The sequence below is a fragment of the Miniopterus schreibersii genome (genome assembly GCF_964146895.1).
Source record: "Miniopterus schreibersii genome assembly, chromosome: 12".
In the NCBI taxonomy this organism is placed as follows: Eukaryota; Metazoa; Chordata; class Mammalia; order Chiroptera; family Miniopteridae; genus Miniopterus; species Miniopterus schreibersii.
The window spans coordinates 19,991,689-20,005,901 of NC_138112.1; the positions used below are offsets into that span (position 1 = coordinate 19,991,689).

Sequence of the window (14,213 nt, forward strand, 5' to 3'; positions counted from 1 at the left end):
GGGGCACAGCGTGTTTCTGGAAGATAAGTAGTACAAGAAGTTATTTCTTCTGAAGTTGATTTAACTTTAGAAACTAATTCTAAAGTTCATGTGAAAGGACAAATACTGTAGGAGAATAAACAAAATTTGAAAACAGTAAATCAAAAGGCTTGCCCCCAGATATAAAGTTATCACAAAACTGCAACACATAAAGCACTGTAGTACTGATATGAGAATGACAGCCAGATCATTAGGAAGATGGTGCTGACACAGTATCTTAGCATACATGTGCAATTACTGTATGATAGAGGATGAATGGAAATCAACAGGATGACTTAGACTATCCAGTGTTTGGGTGTGGGGAAATTGATTAACTGCTTTAGAAAAATCAACTTATGCGCAAACACCAATATTGTTGGTTTTCTCCTGTGTCCTTTTAGTTTTTTTAAATAATCATGGAGAGAAGTTGTAAATAATACTTCTAGGATATTCCACAGAACTCCACCCAACAGAGGAATTAAAGCATTGAATAAAGTTCTGGAGGAGGTCTGAGCTATAATTCTGATTCTTCCTCTATCTAGTTGTGTGTCCTTGGGTAAGTTATGTCATCATTGCGTCATTTTTCTTAATTTCAAGATGAGATACTTGAACTCAGTTTTCTCCAATTTTACATCCTAGTCTAAAATTTCATTTTCTGAAGTATAACAGTATCAAATCTCACTACCATGCAGAACTGCATCTCCCTACAGGATAGTAGCATGAAATCTGGAGTCAGGGTGCCTGGATCTCAACCTTGGTTTTAACACTAGCTGTGTGATCTTAGGGAAGTTTTACATCCTCTCTAGATCTGTTTCCTCAACTAAAATAACATGGGGGTCATGCCCTTGCTGGTGTTGCTCAGTGGTTAGACTGCCGTGGCCTGCACACCAGAGTCACAGGTTTGATTCCCAGTCAAGGGCACATACCTGGGTTGCAGGTTCAACTCTGGCCCTGGTTAGGGCTCCTGTGGGAGGCAACCAATCGATGTGTCTCTCTCACATCTCTCTCTCTCTTGCTCTCTCTACCCCTCCCTCAAATAATAAATAAATACATAAATAAAAATAAACTGAGGGTGATGATACTACCTAGTAGGCTCGTCGTGAGAAATAAAGCAATGCATATAAGTGCATAAAACGGTGCCTGGCATATACTTGCTCAAAACATTTTTTAAAATTTGAGATGCCAGGAGCATATTTCTACCACCACCTATCTGCCCACTCAAGCACAATGAAATTGAGTCCTTCTTCCTGACTTTTTGAAGGAGATTCTGATACATGTTGGTAGGAGAAGAATTCTGTGATTAGGAAAGACCTCCAGGTAATTCTGAAACTGCCCTTTTATTCCCAACCCCAAAGAGACACTATCAGGGTCTTAGTTCCCAAACTCTATAGCTGGTGAGTAATGGACATGAGTACCTTCAAGACTGATGAAAATTCAGTGAGGTAAAAAAATTCTGTTTCAATTTATTTGATAGTTAAACTTAGGTGCACAGGGGATGGATTTTATTTTTTTCCTCAACATATCTATTAATATTCCCAGAACAGTTTTTCCTTAATATAATTTGAGAAGTGCTAAGTGTTAAGTGCATTTGAACACTCACAAATTAAATTATCTACTAGTGCTATATTATTATATACAGATGGTGGTGGTAGTCTAGTCAAAGTCGGATTCTTTTGAAGTATGAGTTCATTTTCTAATTATGTTCTAATGATTTTTAAAAATATATTCATAACTGGCTATGATCAATTCTTTTGTAATTTTCAGTTAGTCATAGGCAAGTGCAAATTATCTGCTATTGTCATTTAGTTTTATTACTGTTTTATTTTGTTCACTTTAGTACTTCAATAAGGTATTTCCTTAAAAAAGGAATGTGTACTAAAAATTTCCCCTAAATTCTAAAAGAGGAGTTTATAGCCCTTTCAGTAACTAAAATATAAGTTAAAAGTTTCTCTATTTTAAATCGCATCTTTGTTTAATTTCAACTGAAAGCCAAGTTCAGTTTCACCCATGGATGCTAAAAATTGGCCTTATTTTGCTTTAATCCCTTACTAAGCATCAGAAGTATTTCACTTTTCCTGAAATACTCCGGATGCTTTTAATATGTCTTCATAGATGCCCAGAGCAGAGCAAATGTTCTATGATGACCGTTTGGGTCAAGGAATGGGTCGTGTTAGATAGAGAACATCTCCACAGCCATAGTAAGCCTTGATCCAAGAGCAATGGGAAATAGTAGGGATCTTCTCTCTCATTATTGCCTGTCTCATCAAACAGATGACTTCATGGGCCAGATTGGGTTAGTGGGAAAGTAGGCTTATATATTTGGTATGAGAAAGAGTAGACATAAGTTTTCTAAATTGATGCGGAAAATTCTAAATCTGGGGCAGCAGAAAGGGAAATGAAGTTTTTATGGCTATTGGGATTCTGGCTAGGGTAGACATTTCACAGACAATTTTGTATGTAACACGTTTTGGACAAAAGGAGTAAGAAGTTTAGGGTACATATTGAAAAACCCACCTATTGAAGTTTTTTCTCTTGGTCTCTCTGATTGTCAAGTTGATAATTAAACTTAGGTGAACAGGGGACGATTTTGATTTGCCTTTATGGCATATCTCTTAATTTTCCTAAATAAGTTTAGAAAGTGAAGATTATTTGAAATAACAATAGAAACTTTGGATTGGATGCCAAAGTAGTTTATTTGAAATAATAATAGAAACTTTGGATTGGATGCCAAAGTAGTTTATTTGAAATAATAATAGAAACTTTGGAAAATGACAGGAGAAGTCACTGAGGCAGCTATAAAATTAGAATAATTAAGCAATTTCTTCTATTTATAGTATTAATTTCTTAGCTTTGGAGAAATGAACTTACTATATTTAAGAATTGTTTTGTCGACTAGATTCTGATATTTAAATTAATTTCAGATTCTTTTAGTGATCACTACACTCACTTTGAAAGAGTTGTGAAGGCTCTTCTGATCAATGCTTTAGATGAATCATTTCTGGAAACATTGTATGGTAAGTTAATATGGATGCAACAATTATTTTTTTCTTTTTCCAGTTTTTAAACAACCATATATATTGTATAACAAAACCACAGAGACCCATTCTTAGGGTCCTTCAGTTGTCATTCCCTCTAGAATCAACTGCACCAAAAGTCCATTCACATCAAAACTTGTTTATTATTTGAAATGTAGAAAGTACAAAAGAAATATGTGACAGTTCCCTGACCCTACAGAGTTCACAGTGAATTTGAAGATATAGGACACATACTCTTAAAACAGCAGGGTAGTTCAACACTCATGTGTTCTCCCTGCCTCTCTAGGCTCCTTGAATTTCACCAAAAGTTAACGCTGATTTAAGCTTTTGTGTCTTTGCTTATGCTGTTCCTCCTTAGAATATAATCCCTTTCTACCCTGGATTTTCAAGGTGAGTATAAAATCATTTCTGCTATTAAAGCTATCTATGACCCACTCAAGTAGTATTTTCAGCCCCTCATTTGTGCTAGCGTTATCCTGAGTATGGTAGTACTGATGTGTATGCACTTTTCATACTTGTATTGAAAATGTATTTCTCCCTTCCTCCCTTTCAAGAGTATGAGAAGGAACATACCTTATACTTATATACTTATCCCTTGCACCTAGCACACTATTTGGTACTTAATAAAGACTATAAATATGTTGTGTTGAATAATCTACCTGAGTTCCAAAATAAGATTTCATTCACAACTTATTGAACAAATATTTGCTGAGTGCCTACTAAGGGCCAGCCATTATTTGAGGGCTGGGCATATGGCGGTGACTATGACCCGAGATTCCTGCCGTCACGTTGCATAAAGTTTAATGGGAGAGACAGACAATGAGTGAACAAATATATAGCATAATATGATTCCAACTAGTGCTTAGTTCTTGGAAAAAAACAAAGGCTAAAGAAATGGAGAGTGATAAAGAAAAGGAAAGTCTAGTAGCTTGTCAAAGTCAGTGTCTCAAGAGGTGATTTTTGAACAGAAATCCTAAGTGAGGGAGAAAGTAATTCATGGACCTAACAAAGAGCACAGCAAGTGCAGAGACTCTTAGGGAAGAGTAAGTTTGATGTGTTCAAGGAACACTTAGAAGACCTATGTGGCTCTTTCCCTAATGCTCTGATGGAATGATTTTTTTCACATCATTAAAAATTTATTTTAATTTAAAATGCTTCTGACCAACCAACCTAAAGCTATGGGAAGAAGCCCTTAAGTATTCAGTTATTTAAATATTTCACGAGGGCAAACTGATTGGGGTTTTTGTTGTTACTCCCCTGAACAGATCACACCAGGCAAAAATCATATGCACAGCAAATGTTGACATCTCTTCAGTATTTGGATGACTGCTTTGTTCAGCCTCGCCTAGAGAGCTTATCCTCTAGAAGTCGTTGGAAAGCACAGTATAAGGTAGACTGTTTTGTTTGATTTTGAATCTCGGCGGGGCAGGGAGGAGTGGGAGACTGCTCAGGATTTTATTGTTCAGTGAGGCTGAATAATCTTCTAAATTATTGGCATTTTCCTATTCTTTTTTAAAATATATTTTTATTGATTTCAGAAAGAGGAAGGGAGAGAGAGAAACATCAATGATGAGAGCGAGTCATTGATTGGCTGCCTCCTGTGCACCCCCTGTTGGGGACCATGCCTGCAGCCCAGGCATGTGCCCTGACGGGGAATTGAACCTCGATCTTCTGGATCCTAGGTCTGTGCTCACCCGCTGAGCCACGCAGGCCGGGCTGGCATTTTTCTGTGTTAAATAATCAGCTGGTTGTTTATTCCTCCTCAAGGCTGTTACTGTTTTAATCATTCACACTTTCTGTATCTATCCAATAATTAAGCAGTTCTAAATAACGAGTAACTTTAGAACATCTCTAGGGCTTAACCCATGTATTAAAATAAGGAGATTGTCACCCTGGCCTATGTGGCTCAGTTGGTTGGAGTGTTGTCCCTAAACCAAAAAGTTGCCGGTTCGATTTACAGTCAGGGCACATGCCTGGGTTGCGGGTTTGGTCCTCGGTTGGGGCATATAGGGGAGGCAGCTGATTGATGTCTGTCTCACATGCATATTTCTCTCTCCCCCCCCCCCCCTTCCTTCCCCTCTCTCTAAAAATCTTAAACATGCCCTTGGGTGAGTATGAAAATAAATAAATTAAATAAAATGAGATTGTCTCATAGGGTGTTGATTGTTGTTTCAGAAAATAAGTTGTTAAAGAAGTTTGAGAAACAGTGGGTTTAACTTAACTGGAGGACTCTTCTAGGAGCATTAATGTTTGAATTTATATTGTAAACCTTCAAGAGAGCCATGCAGAATGTAATACTTTCCAAGTTCGTGTTTTCCTACCAGGCTCCTTCCGGTGAAGTGCTTAGGCTGCCTCCCAGGACAGTTGATTTCCGTAACGCAGTTTGGGAAACTCAGGCTGAGGCCGTCTTTAACACCCTTCTCCACCTTAAGATTTTGTAATTCTACCAATTGGAGTAAAGCACCTTTTTAATTTATAGGGTTTATTGGATTCCATGTTATCCTCTAGATTTCTTTTTTATGATCTCTAATAGAGAGTACACTATATGATTTTTAAGGTTTTTTTTTCTTTCTGCTTCTAACATTCTATCTTCTAATGATTATTAGCAAGAAGAAAATAGCAAGATAAGTGAAGTTCAAGTTCGCTAACATCCTTCTAGCACTTAAATCATTAGCTACTCTGCCTCATTTATGTCAGGAGATTTGGCTTCACCCAGGGCCTGTTCAGCCTTAAATTACCTAATGATAAATTAGCCACAGATGGTTTCAGTTAAGGGACAGTTATGGGAAGAAGTCTTTAATTGGGAGGGTGGCTTGAGTTTAGGGTATCTTTTTGACTTTGGGTGTTTTTAACCTCTCTAAACTCCAGTTTCTTCCTCAGATACAGAAAAGATTTACCTACTTTAAAGGGAAATATTTACTTAACTTGGAAAGTAAAGCAGATAGTACAGCTTTTAGAACATGATACAAATATTTTTTCTTTAATAGAAAGAAAAGTAGCATTATTCATTGTTTATTTAATTTTGCCAAATAATTTACATGCAAAGTAAAGTTTCTTATTTGATCTTCAAAGTTAATCCGATGAGGAAGGCATTATTAGTTCCTCCATTACAGATGAGGAAACTCAGAAAAATTGAGTAACATAAGGTTACACAGCTAATAATGAACCAAGCCAATAAATACTTAAACCTAGAAACCTCAAGTTTCTAGGGTTTCTCTGACTCGAAAGGCCACACTACTATGCTGTATTATGCTTTACCATACTATGGTAGGCTAGGCTGAATTTAGATAACCCAATGTTGAAATAACTGTAAGATGCAACAAAATATTAGCTTAGAAATGTAAAGACATAGTGATTCAGTATGATCTTGGTCAGGATAAGCTAGGTTATGCTGCAATAATTAAATAATATGACAAAATAAACCCACAACAAAAATCTCAGTAGCTTAATCCAACAAAGTTTATTTTTTATTTATATTAGATGTCCAGTGTGAGTCAACAGGAGTGCTCTACTTGTAGTCTCTCAGGGAACTAAGCTGATAGAGCTTTCAACTCAGCATGTGCTTCCATGAGAAACATGGGAGCAGGGAGAGAAGGTGATTAGTCACCTGTTCACTCTGAATGTCAGTCTGTAAGTGACGTGTGTCATGAAGTGTCATGAAATATGAGAAATAGTAAAGATAGACAAAAGGCAGTGTTGTTGTGAATCATCCAGTGTACAGAAAACTGTCAGTCTATTGGATACTTAATGAATGGAGAATGTGAAAGTGGATTTGTAACTGCTAATGCTCATTGTGTACAATTCAAATATTGTGGGAAAACCTAATCTGCACTACTAATTAGAACAGTAATATCTCACACAGGCCCACAGCGCAAGCAAGAATACTCAAGCACAAGTAATTTCATAAATAATGCTTATGTATGAATGCCAAATGTTTTCTATTTGTTTACCTGCTACTAACTCATCTATTCACTGTCCACATCAGTACTGACCACCTAGCAATCCCTGTTCCAACTTGTTTATGTTCACAGTACTTCAGTAAGTAACCAAACGAGGATTAAGTTATTTCTGAAATATTTTGTGAAAAATATGATATAATTCACACAGTGGAGACTGTTTTTCTCAACTGTTGACTAACCTAAATGAATTCATCTTGTATTATATTCTGAAATTTTGTTGCTCGCTGTTTCCTATCTTTAACTAATTAATACTTCATTAACATGAACTAGAAATGAGGGGAAGGAAAAGAAGTAAAACCTATGAAAATGACTACTTAAGTAGTAACTCATAAGTGTAAGGGATATGAAACTAATTATTTTTCTAGTCTGGTTTCTTTCCATTTAATATTCCAAATTATAAATTTATTTTTCTATTGTAAAAATATCTTGTCAAACACTGTGTGCTCAGTATTAAAGTTAGAAATACCAGTGTTTTGCTCTTACAGCTCATTCTGTTATTATGATTCCTCATATTGGTTTTAATCTGGTTAGGTTCTTTTTATGTTGTATTTTGTTGTCATTCTAATCCTTTAAAGCTTACACCTTTTGTTTTCAGGAGCGGGTAGAAAATTATTCTAATGTGAGTATCCATATGAAGAATGCTAAAGACTGTTCCTGCCAGGCTTGTGGGTTGCATCGCCACTGTAAATTTTTAGTGAACTTGTCAGGGGAGCTGTATGACACCAGGACTATGGAAATAGATGATTTCATGTCACATGATAAACAGGTATTTTTCCCCCTCTCATTTTAATTTTCAGTATTTGGAAATTTTAAATAAGCTTACACAAATAATTCTAAGTTATTTTTACAAATGGAGAGCACTAGGAGAAGGGAAAAGAGTAGAAGGAAAGGGAGGGTACAAGTTTTGAACGTGAAAAATATGTCTTAGAAGCAGATTCACTCCTAATTCTGTAAAATACTGAAACCCCGTGTGTAGTGTCTCAGCACACGTCACCCAAGCAGCAGGAGAGATGCGGGGGGGGGGGGGGGGGGGGGTATAAGGGTGGCTGATGTGGCGGAGGAGCAGATGTGCCCTCTGGGTCCAAAGGAGAATTTGGCCCAAGTGGAAAATTTTGTGATCTACCAATTGACAGTCCAGGAGCAAATAATTGAAGATGCCTACCCATCCTAAGATGACCGTTGGAAAAAACATGCTCCCACCTAGGCTGTATCAGAAGTGTGTCAGTCTAGAGCAATTACCGCATACGTAAGGCGTTGTTAATTTTGATTGAATAGACAGAACTGAAGGAAACATTTGAAATATTTGAAGAAAAGTATTTGATAAACGAGAGTAAAGTAGTGCAATGTGAAGAGAGAAAAAGTGCAGATGCAGACTACTTCTATTTTCTTAATCTGTATAAAAATGTTTCATTTATAAATGCAAAAATATTGATATTGAAAGCTCCCTGTGGTGAAGGGTGCTTGTGTTTTGGGGGCTAGAGACCCAAAGTTGACTCTAAATACTGCCAGTCAATTATTAAAATACAAATATACTATTTATCAGAATTCTGCTAGATCAGGTAGTATGATTCCTCAGTATTATTGGGCATTAACTGACCAGGTCCCTCTGAAGAATCTGAGTTGCAAGAATCACTTAGAAAGTTTATATGAGGATAATGAATTCAGAATTAATCTTTAGTGCTTTATTTGGCAAGTTACTATAAAAACACATTTCTTTTCTCAACATAGTCATATGCAGATTTCCCCATTGTTTAGAAACTGATTTATGACTTTATGACATAAGACATCTAGACTCTTAATAAAAGTGATTTAATACTTTAGGGATCATTTTCTGTTGTATAGATAAAAACATTACTGTGCAGTCAGTCTTTGCTGTCTACAGCTAACCTTGAAGAGAAGAGGGGTGTGAATTAGAAAACCATTTCTGGAGTTCTGATATTCCTGTGAAGGAATAAAGACTCTACAAAATAGTTGATTCAGGTATCTAAAAAGTAAGAAATCTCGTGAACTAAAAGCAAAGAACATTAAAACACCAGTCACACACTGGGAAAATATAAAAGTTAACAAATATATTGGAAAATTACTATTCTCTTTTTAGAGGCACACAACTAAAATTACCTAAAGATGCCAGTCAGTAGCTTTCCAAGTAGCAAAATATTTTTAAATCAAATGACAAAATGCAGTTATGTCAAGGCTGCATTGAAACTAGCAATTTCATGGAAAGTAAGATTCCTAGACAAAGAAAGGATGTGCTATATCTTTTTAGATACTAGATAACAATGTAGGCTATACATATTCAGTGCCTGTAAGTTTATTCTTGGCAAAACAATTCAATGAAAGCAAATGACATAATCATGAAGTTCATTGAAACATTACTTATAATTCAAAATTTAGAAGTAATACAAATAAAATATTAGAGTAGTGATTTAATAAGCTAAGTATACCATCATTTTGTTATAGAATATAATACAACCGTCAAAATAATATTTTTAAGGTTATGAAATAATGCTAGGTAAAAGTTAAACAATGTATATACTACCTTGAATATATGTAAAAATGTGTGTATGTTTGTATGGCTATATGCAAACATTAAAGTAGTTATTGTGTATATTAAGATGGTATGATTGAAATTCTTTAATATTAAAGCTTTTCAGTAATTTTTTTTCTTAAAGAACCACTGATTAAAATCCTACTGAACTACAATGTTAATATATGTAGGGAAAAGGGGAAAAAAGGAAAGGAAGAAAAACAAACCTTTGTTTTTAATCAAAGGTATAGAGACTGTGATCACCCCCCCCGCCCAAGTTATTTTGAAAACTAATTCTCCATTTTGTGTTGCTGCTTATAGTTACATAAAATTGAGACTCCTTGGAGTTAGCTAGGATTCTCTTTTAAGGTGCAAATAATACTTTAAAAGAATGCTCTTAGTAAATTTGTTTAATGATAAACTTTTCTTCTTAGCTGAGATTGGCTTCTTTGAAAGAAGGGATGCTTGGATGGAAAGTGGAATTAATGGAAGAGAGCAATTTTAGTTACAGCTGTCTTGGGTAGGATACGGAGATGAGAGGCCTTGGACCATCGGATTGTGGTAAAGTCAGAGGATGCAGATGAGAAGGGAATCACCTGAAGGAAAGAGAGATGTGGAATCTGAAAGGGAGTTGGGAAGACTTCAACACCCTTGAATTAATTTCCAGTTTTGCCCAGAGTCTGTCCAGATTCCTGAAGATGCTTAAGATCCGATGGGGAGAGGGAGTAATTATGATACAAGTAGCAATGGATAATGTGCCCATGCAAAAAAGGCCAAGATGACTCCATAAAAATAAGATTAACCATGTTATAATATTTGGAGCCCTTTCTGTTTCATTTCCTACAATGAGCGAAATAATTGGGACAGTTATATTTAATTAGGTCAATGCAGTGACACTTTTTCTATTTTAGCTATAGGTGTGTATAACAAAGTGTATATTCAGAATATTCTGGAAGAGAAATGTTCTTGTTGGTTGATTTCACAAGAAGAGTATTGTTAACTATAAAGTCCTAGAAGTCCATATAAACATAGAAATTAAAATTCTTGCAGTTTGCTAACAATAAAATATTAATATGCTATAATCAGATCAGACTCATTAGTTAAGGACACAGATATGACCAAACAGATATTTTTTATTTTACAGCATTTTTTAGAAAAAAGTATTAAGTAAAAAAACTGCCAATACTTAATATTGGTATGAGAGTTTGCTTTAGTTTTACATGTTGCTTATAAGCGAGAAACTGATCACAGTGCAGGCATTTTGAACTCAGTAACTGCGTACATCAGTAGCTCGCACTCTCTTGGTTTCAGGCATTCCCATTCTTTGTCTTACAAGCTGTTTCTCCTCCTTCCAAAAGTCTCTTTTCTAAAGACTTAGTTTAAGCATCTCCTACATGAGGACCCTTCTCCCCTCTGAATTGGGTTAATTGCCCCACCTTTGTATCTTGATAGAATCTTGTGCTTAGTATTTGACAAACTGTTTTGTGATCATTTGTTTTTCTCCCAAGACTATCAGGTCTCCTAATACAGGTAGGACATCTCTCATGTATCTCCATTGTTCAGCCCAATACTTGAAATATAGCAGGTGCTCAGTTTTTGTTAACTAGGTTGTATAAGTAAGAGAAGGCAAAGGAATCATTGGATAAACCTTTAAAAAATAAATAATGCATTAGGTTCTATTAAAATCTGAAAACCAGAAAGTGTATATTCACCACTATTTATTCACATCATATGTCGGATTATGTTTATTTCTTGATTTAGGTATTTTTTGTTGGCAGAATTTGTGCTAACCGTACCAGAGTTTATCATAATCTGAAGCATTTTAAATTCAAGCTATACCAAGAATGTTGCTCCATGGCAAGGACAGAAAAAGTTGAGAATGAACAAGTTAAAGAAACAGTGGAAAGAATTTTCAGTGAGTCAAAAGAAAATGGCTGGATTGACAAGGTAAGGAGAATATAAAATAACCATCTCATTTAGTAGATTCTGGAGCCTAATTATGATCAGTGAAAGGATACCAATGATTAGAAGGCAGCAAAATTTAAAAGAATCTCTTCTTCTCTCCCAATCTTTGTGTTTTCTCTTTTTTCACCCATTCCTTTCACGCTTATCATTGTCCTACCCTGAGTAGGTACCCTGATGTTCTAGGCATTCGTTCAGCTCTTCAGGTAAATTTTAATCAGCAATAATACTGTCCCATAATGAAGGCTTTCTGTCCTTTCACTTTTATATATGTGGCATTCCTTACATATATATTAAGTCCTCTTATTTTCTTTGACAAAGTGCAGGACTCACCTCTCCTTGTCTGCTTCCTGATCTTTAGAACAGTTCTTGTGACCTGAGAGCGAAGCAGCATCTGGTGCCAGTCTGTGGAAAGGATCTTGGCTGCCAGTTTTAATACCTCCCACATCCTCTCCTTGAGGACATGGGACTCAGCAGTGAGCACTGTGACTGAAGATCAAGGGGCTTTGCAGAGATTTCAGGCCATGGGCACTGATTTTTATTCCACCATATCCTGTTGCTCACTAAATTTGGCATCAGGGACCAAGTGGTGGTTTTGAACAGTGCACTGGATTCCTGAAGATCTGCTGGCAGCTCATAAGCTCTGGTCTGCTCACAGAGCTTCTAGACTTGTTTACAGTACATGGAGAGAATGCTCTTATGGTTGACACCTTTAAAACAGGTCTAGTTACCTGAATGTGTGAGAGAGAACATATAATAGATTTTCAGGCAACTCCGATCCACAGTATATTTAATCTTTAAAAAAAAAAAAAAGGGTGACTTGAGATCCATTGCCTGGGTTATTTATATCGTACAGGAATTTGTGAAAGAGTAAAAATAAAAAAGAGAGCCCAGAGAATAAACTTATGAGCAAAAGGAAAGAAAAAGAAAACAAGAAAACAGGAAGTTCTTTGGACGTGTCATGTTGGGCAGAGGTCTCCGGGTCTGGAGAAGGACACCAAGATTGCCTTCCCTTTGATAATTATCCTCCCACTGCAGACCACCACCCAGTGATCTAGCTTTGCCTGCTCCCCACATTTTGACACTTGTGTCTTGTTTTTCTTATTTGACTCTCTTCGGCTTTTTATCTTTCACTTTGCTTCTGCTTCTCCCTCCCAGTACTTGCTGCCCTGTCTTCTGTGCTTTTCAGTTTGCCTTAGGGAGGAGCCGTCACTTACCCAGTAAGTCCTGGCTTCATTTTCCTAGACGACATTAAATTCTTAAGTGCTTTTATTGATGCATTTAAGTGTTGCCAGCCCTCCAGTGGAGTTGAAAGACCTATTGGGACAGCACATTTTTAAAGAATTGTGTACTAGGTGTAGAAAAATCACTGTGCATGTACTATATATATTATACAATTATATATCTGGGAAGGACAATAAAATTTTGCACAAGAAACTAAAACCATTTTTAAATTAAATACTTTAGAGAAAGCGTAACAGGATTTGTGACAACAGAAGGGACCTGGAATAAGAAAAAAATATCCTTAGGAAAAGAAAGACAAGTGTCATATTTCTGCTTAAAGAATAACATTTAGCATTGGGCATTGACAGTATTTCAAGATGGTACATGTTTAGAACAATATGCACATTTTTTCACATAAAATGCCAAAAAGGTTCATTTTCTTTAAAAATATTTGTCCATAGACTTTCTCAAAAGATTTCCTGGAAACTAAAGAAGCTTGTAGCTAATATAAACCCATATGCAGCTTTTTGTGCTGTGGTTAAATTTCCAAACTGACCAGATGCTCTGACATTTCTCAGCAGCACTCTGCCCACCCCAGTGTCTGTGTTTTGAGTGACAGCACTGCGTGTGTTCTGGTGATGATGAGGTGACGATGTCTTCTTGGGCCACTGTCTTGTGGCCACAGTTCCTCTGACCCTTTACAGTGCCAGGGCTCAGTGCTACTTGAATGGCTATATATTTGTGGCTCTTTTTGTGCTCTTGCCTCCTAATTACTGTGTCAACCCCTTTTGCCTGATACAAACTATTTATTCTGCCTTTCTTCCCCCAGCTTGTTTCATACCTTGCTTTCCCCTTACCTACTCTTTCTTCCTCTAAGCATTTTCTTCCATCATCTCAGGATATCTCAGCATTTCTTCCCCAAAGCCTGCCACCTAGACTGACTGGCTTCTTGTCTTTCCTCCTCACAGCTGGACTAGCAAGATCTGTTCTTAACCTAATTGCATTAAAGGTTAGGAGCAACACGAGTGTTAAAAAGAACATGGTAAAATTATAATGAAACCAAAATATATATAATAAATATAATAGTAGTAGATGTCTCATTCTAAATTAGAGCTGAAGAACATACTGTCATATGCCACTGGGAAAATTCTAACATTTTTTTGTTAAGAAGAAAGCGCATATGATGGTGTTTCCAGGGAAGTTGAACATAGTTGGGGTGGGGAGGTGAACCCATGAACACCAGGAAGTGAAGGAAATATGTCACTACAAGATTAAGTTTCAGTTTTACAGATGTGTTTAAAGTAAATTTGAAATGTATAAATATTTTTACATAAATAAGAATTTTAAATTATGATTGGGCGTATCACCCCTTCCCGAAACTCTTCTCACTTGTGCTCTTTCTTTACCCCTTTTTAACTTGAAAAAGTTTTCTTCCACTCCTTAAATTGATTCCTTCTCTAAAACATGGCCCTATTTGGATGTAATCTC

The 14,213-nt window shown here is 36.2% G+C and overlaps 1 protein-coding gene across 1 annotated transcript in view; it reads left to right on the forward strand.

Moving 5' to 3' along the window:
• The window catches only part of CCDC82 (coiled-coil domain containing 82), a 29,082-nt gene that overhangs the window by 11,864 nt on the left and 3,005 nt on the right, over window positions 1–14,213 (forward strand). Inside the window, exons 4-7 of the mRNA XM_081153349.1 lie at window positions 2,940–3,032; window positions 4,319–4,443; window positions 7,608–7,778; window positions 11,301–11,486. Coding sequence (XP_081009475.1) covers window positions 2,940–3,032; window positions 4,319–4,443; window positions 7,608–7,778; window positions 11,301–11,486 — 575 coding nt within the window. The remainder of the gene's footprint in view (window positions 1–2,939; window positions 3,033–4,318; window positions 4,444–7,607; window positions 7,779–11,300; window positions 11,487–14,213) is intronic.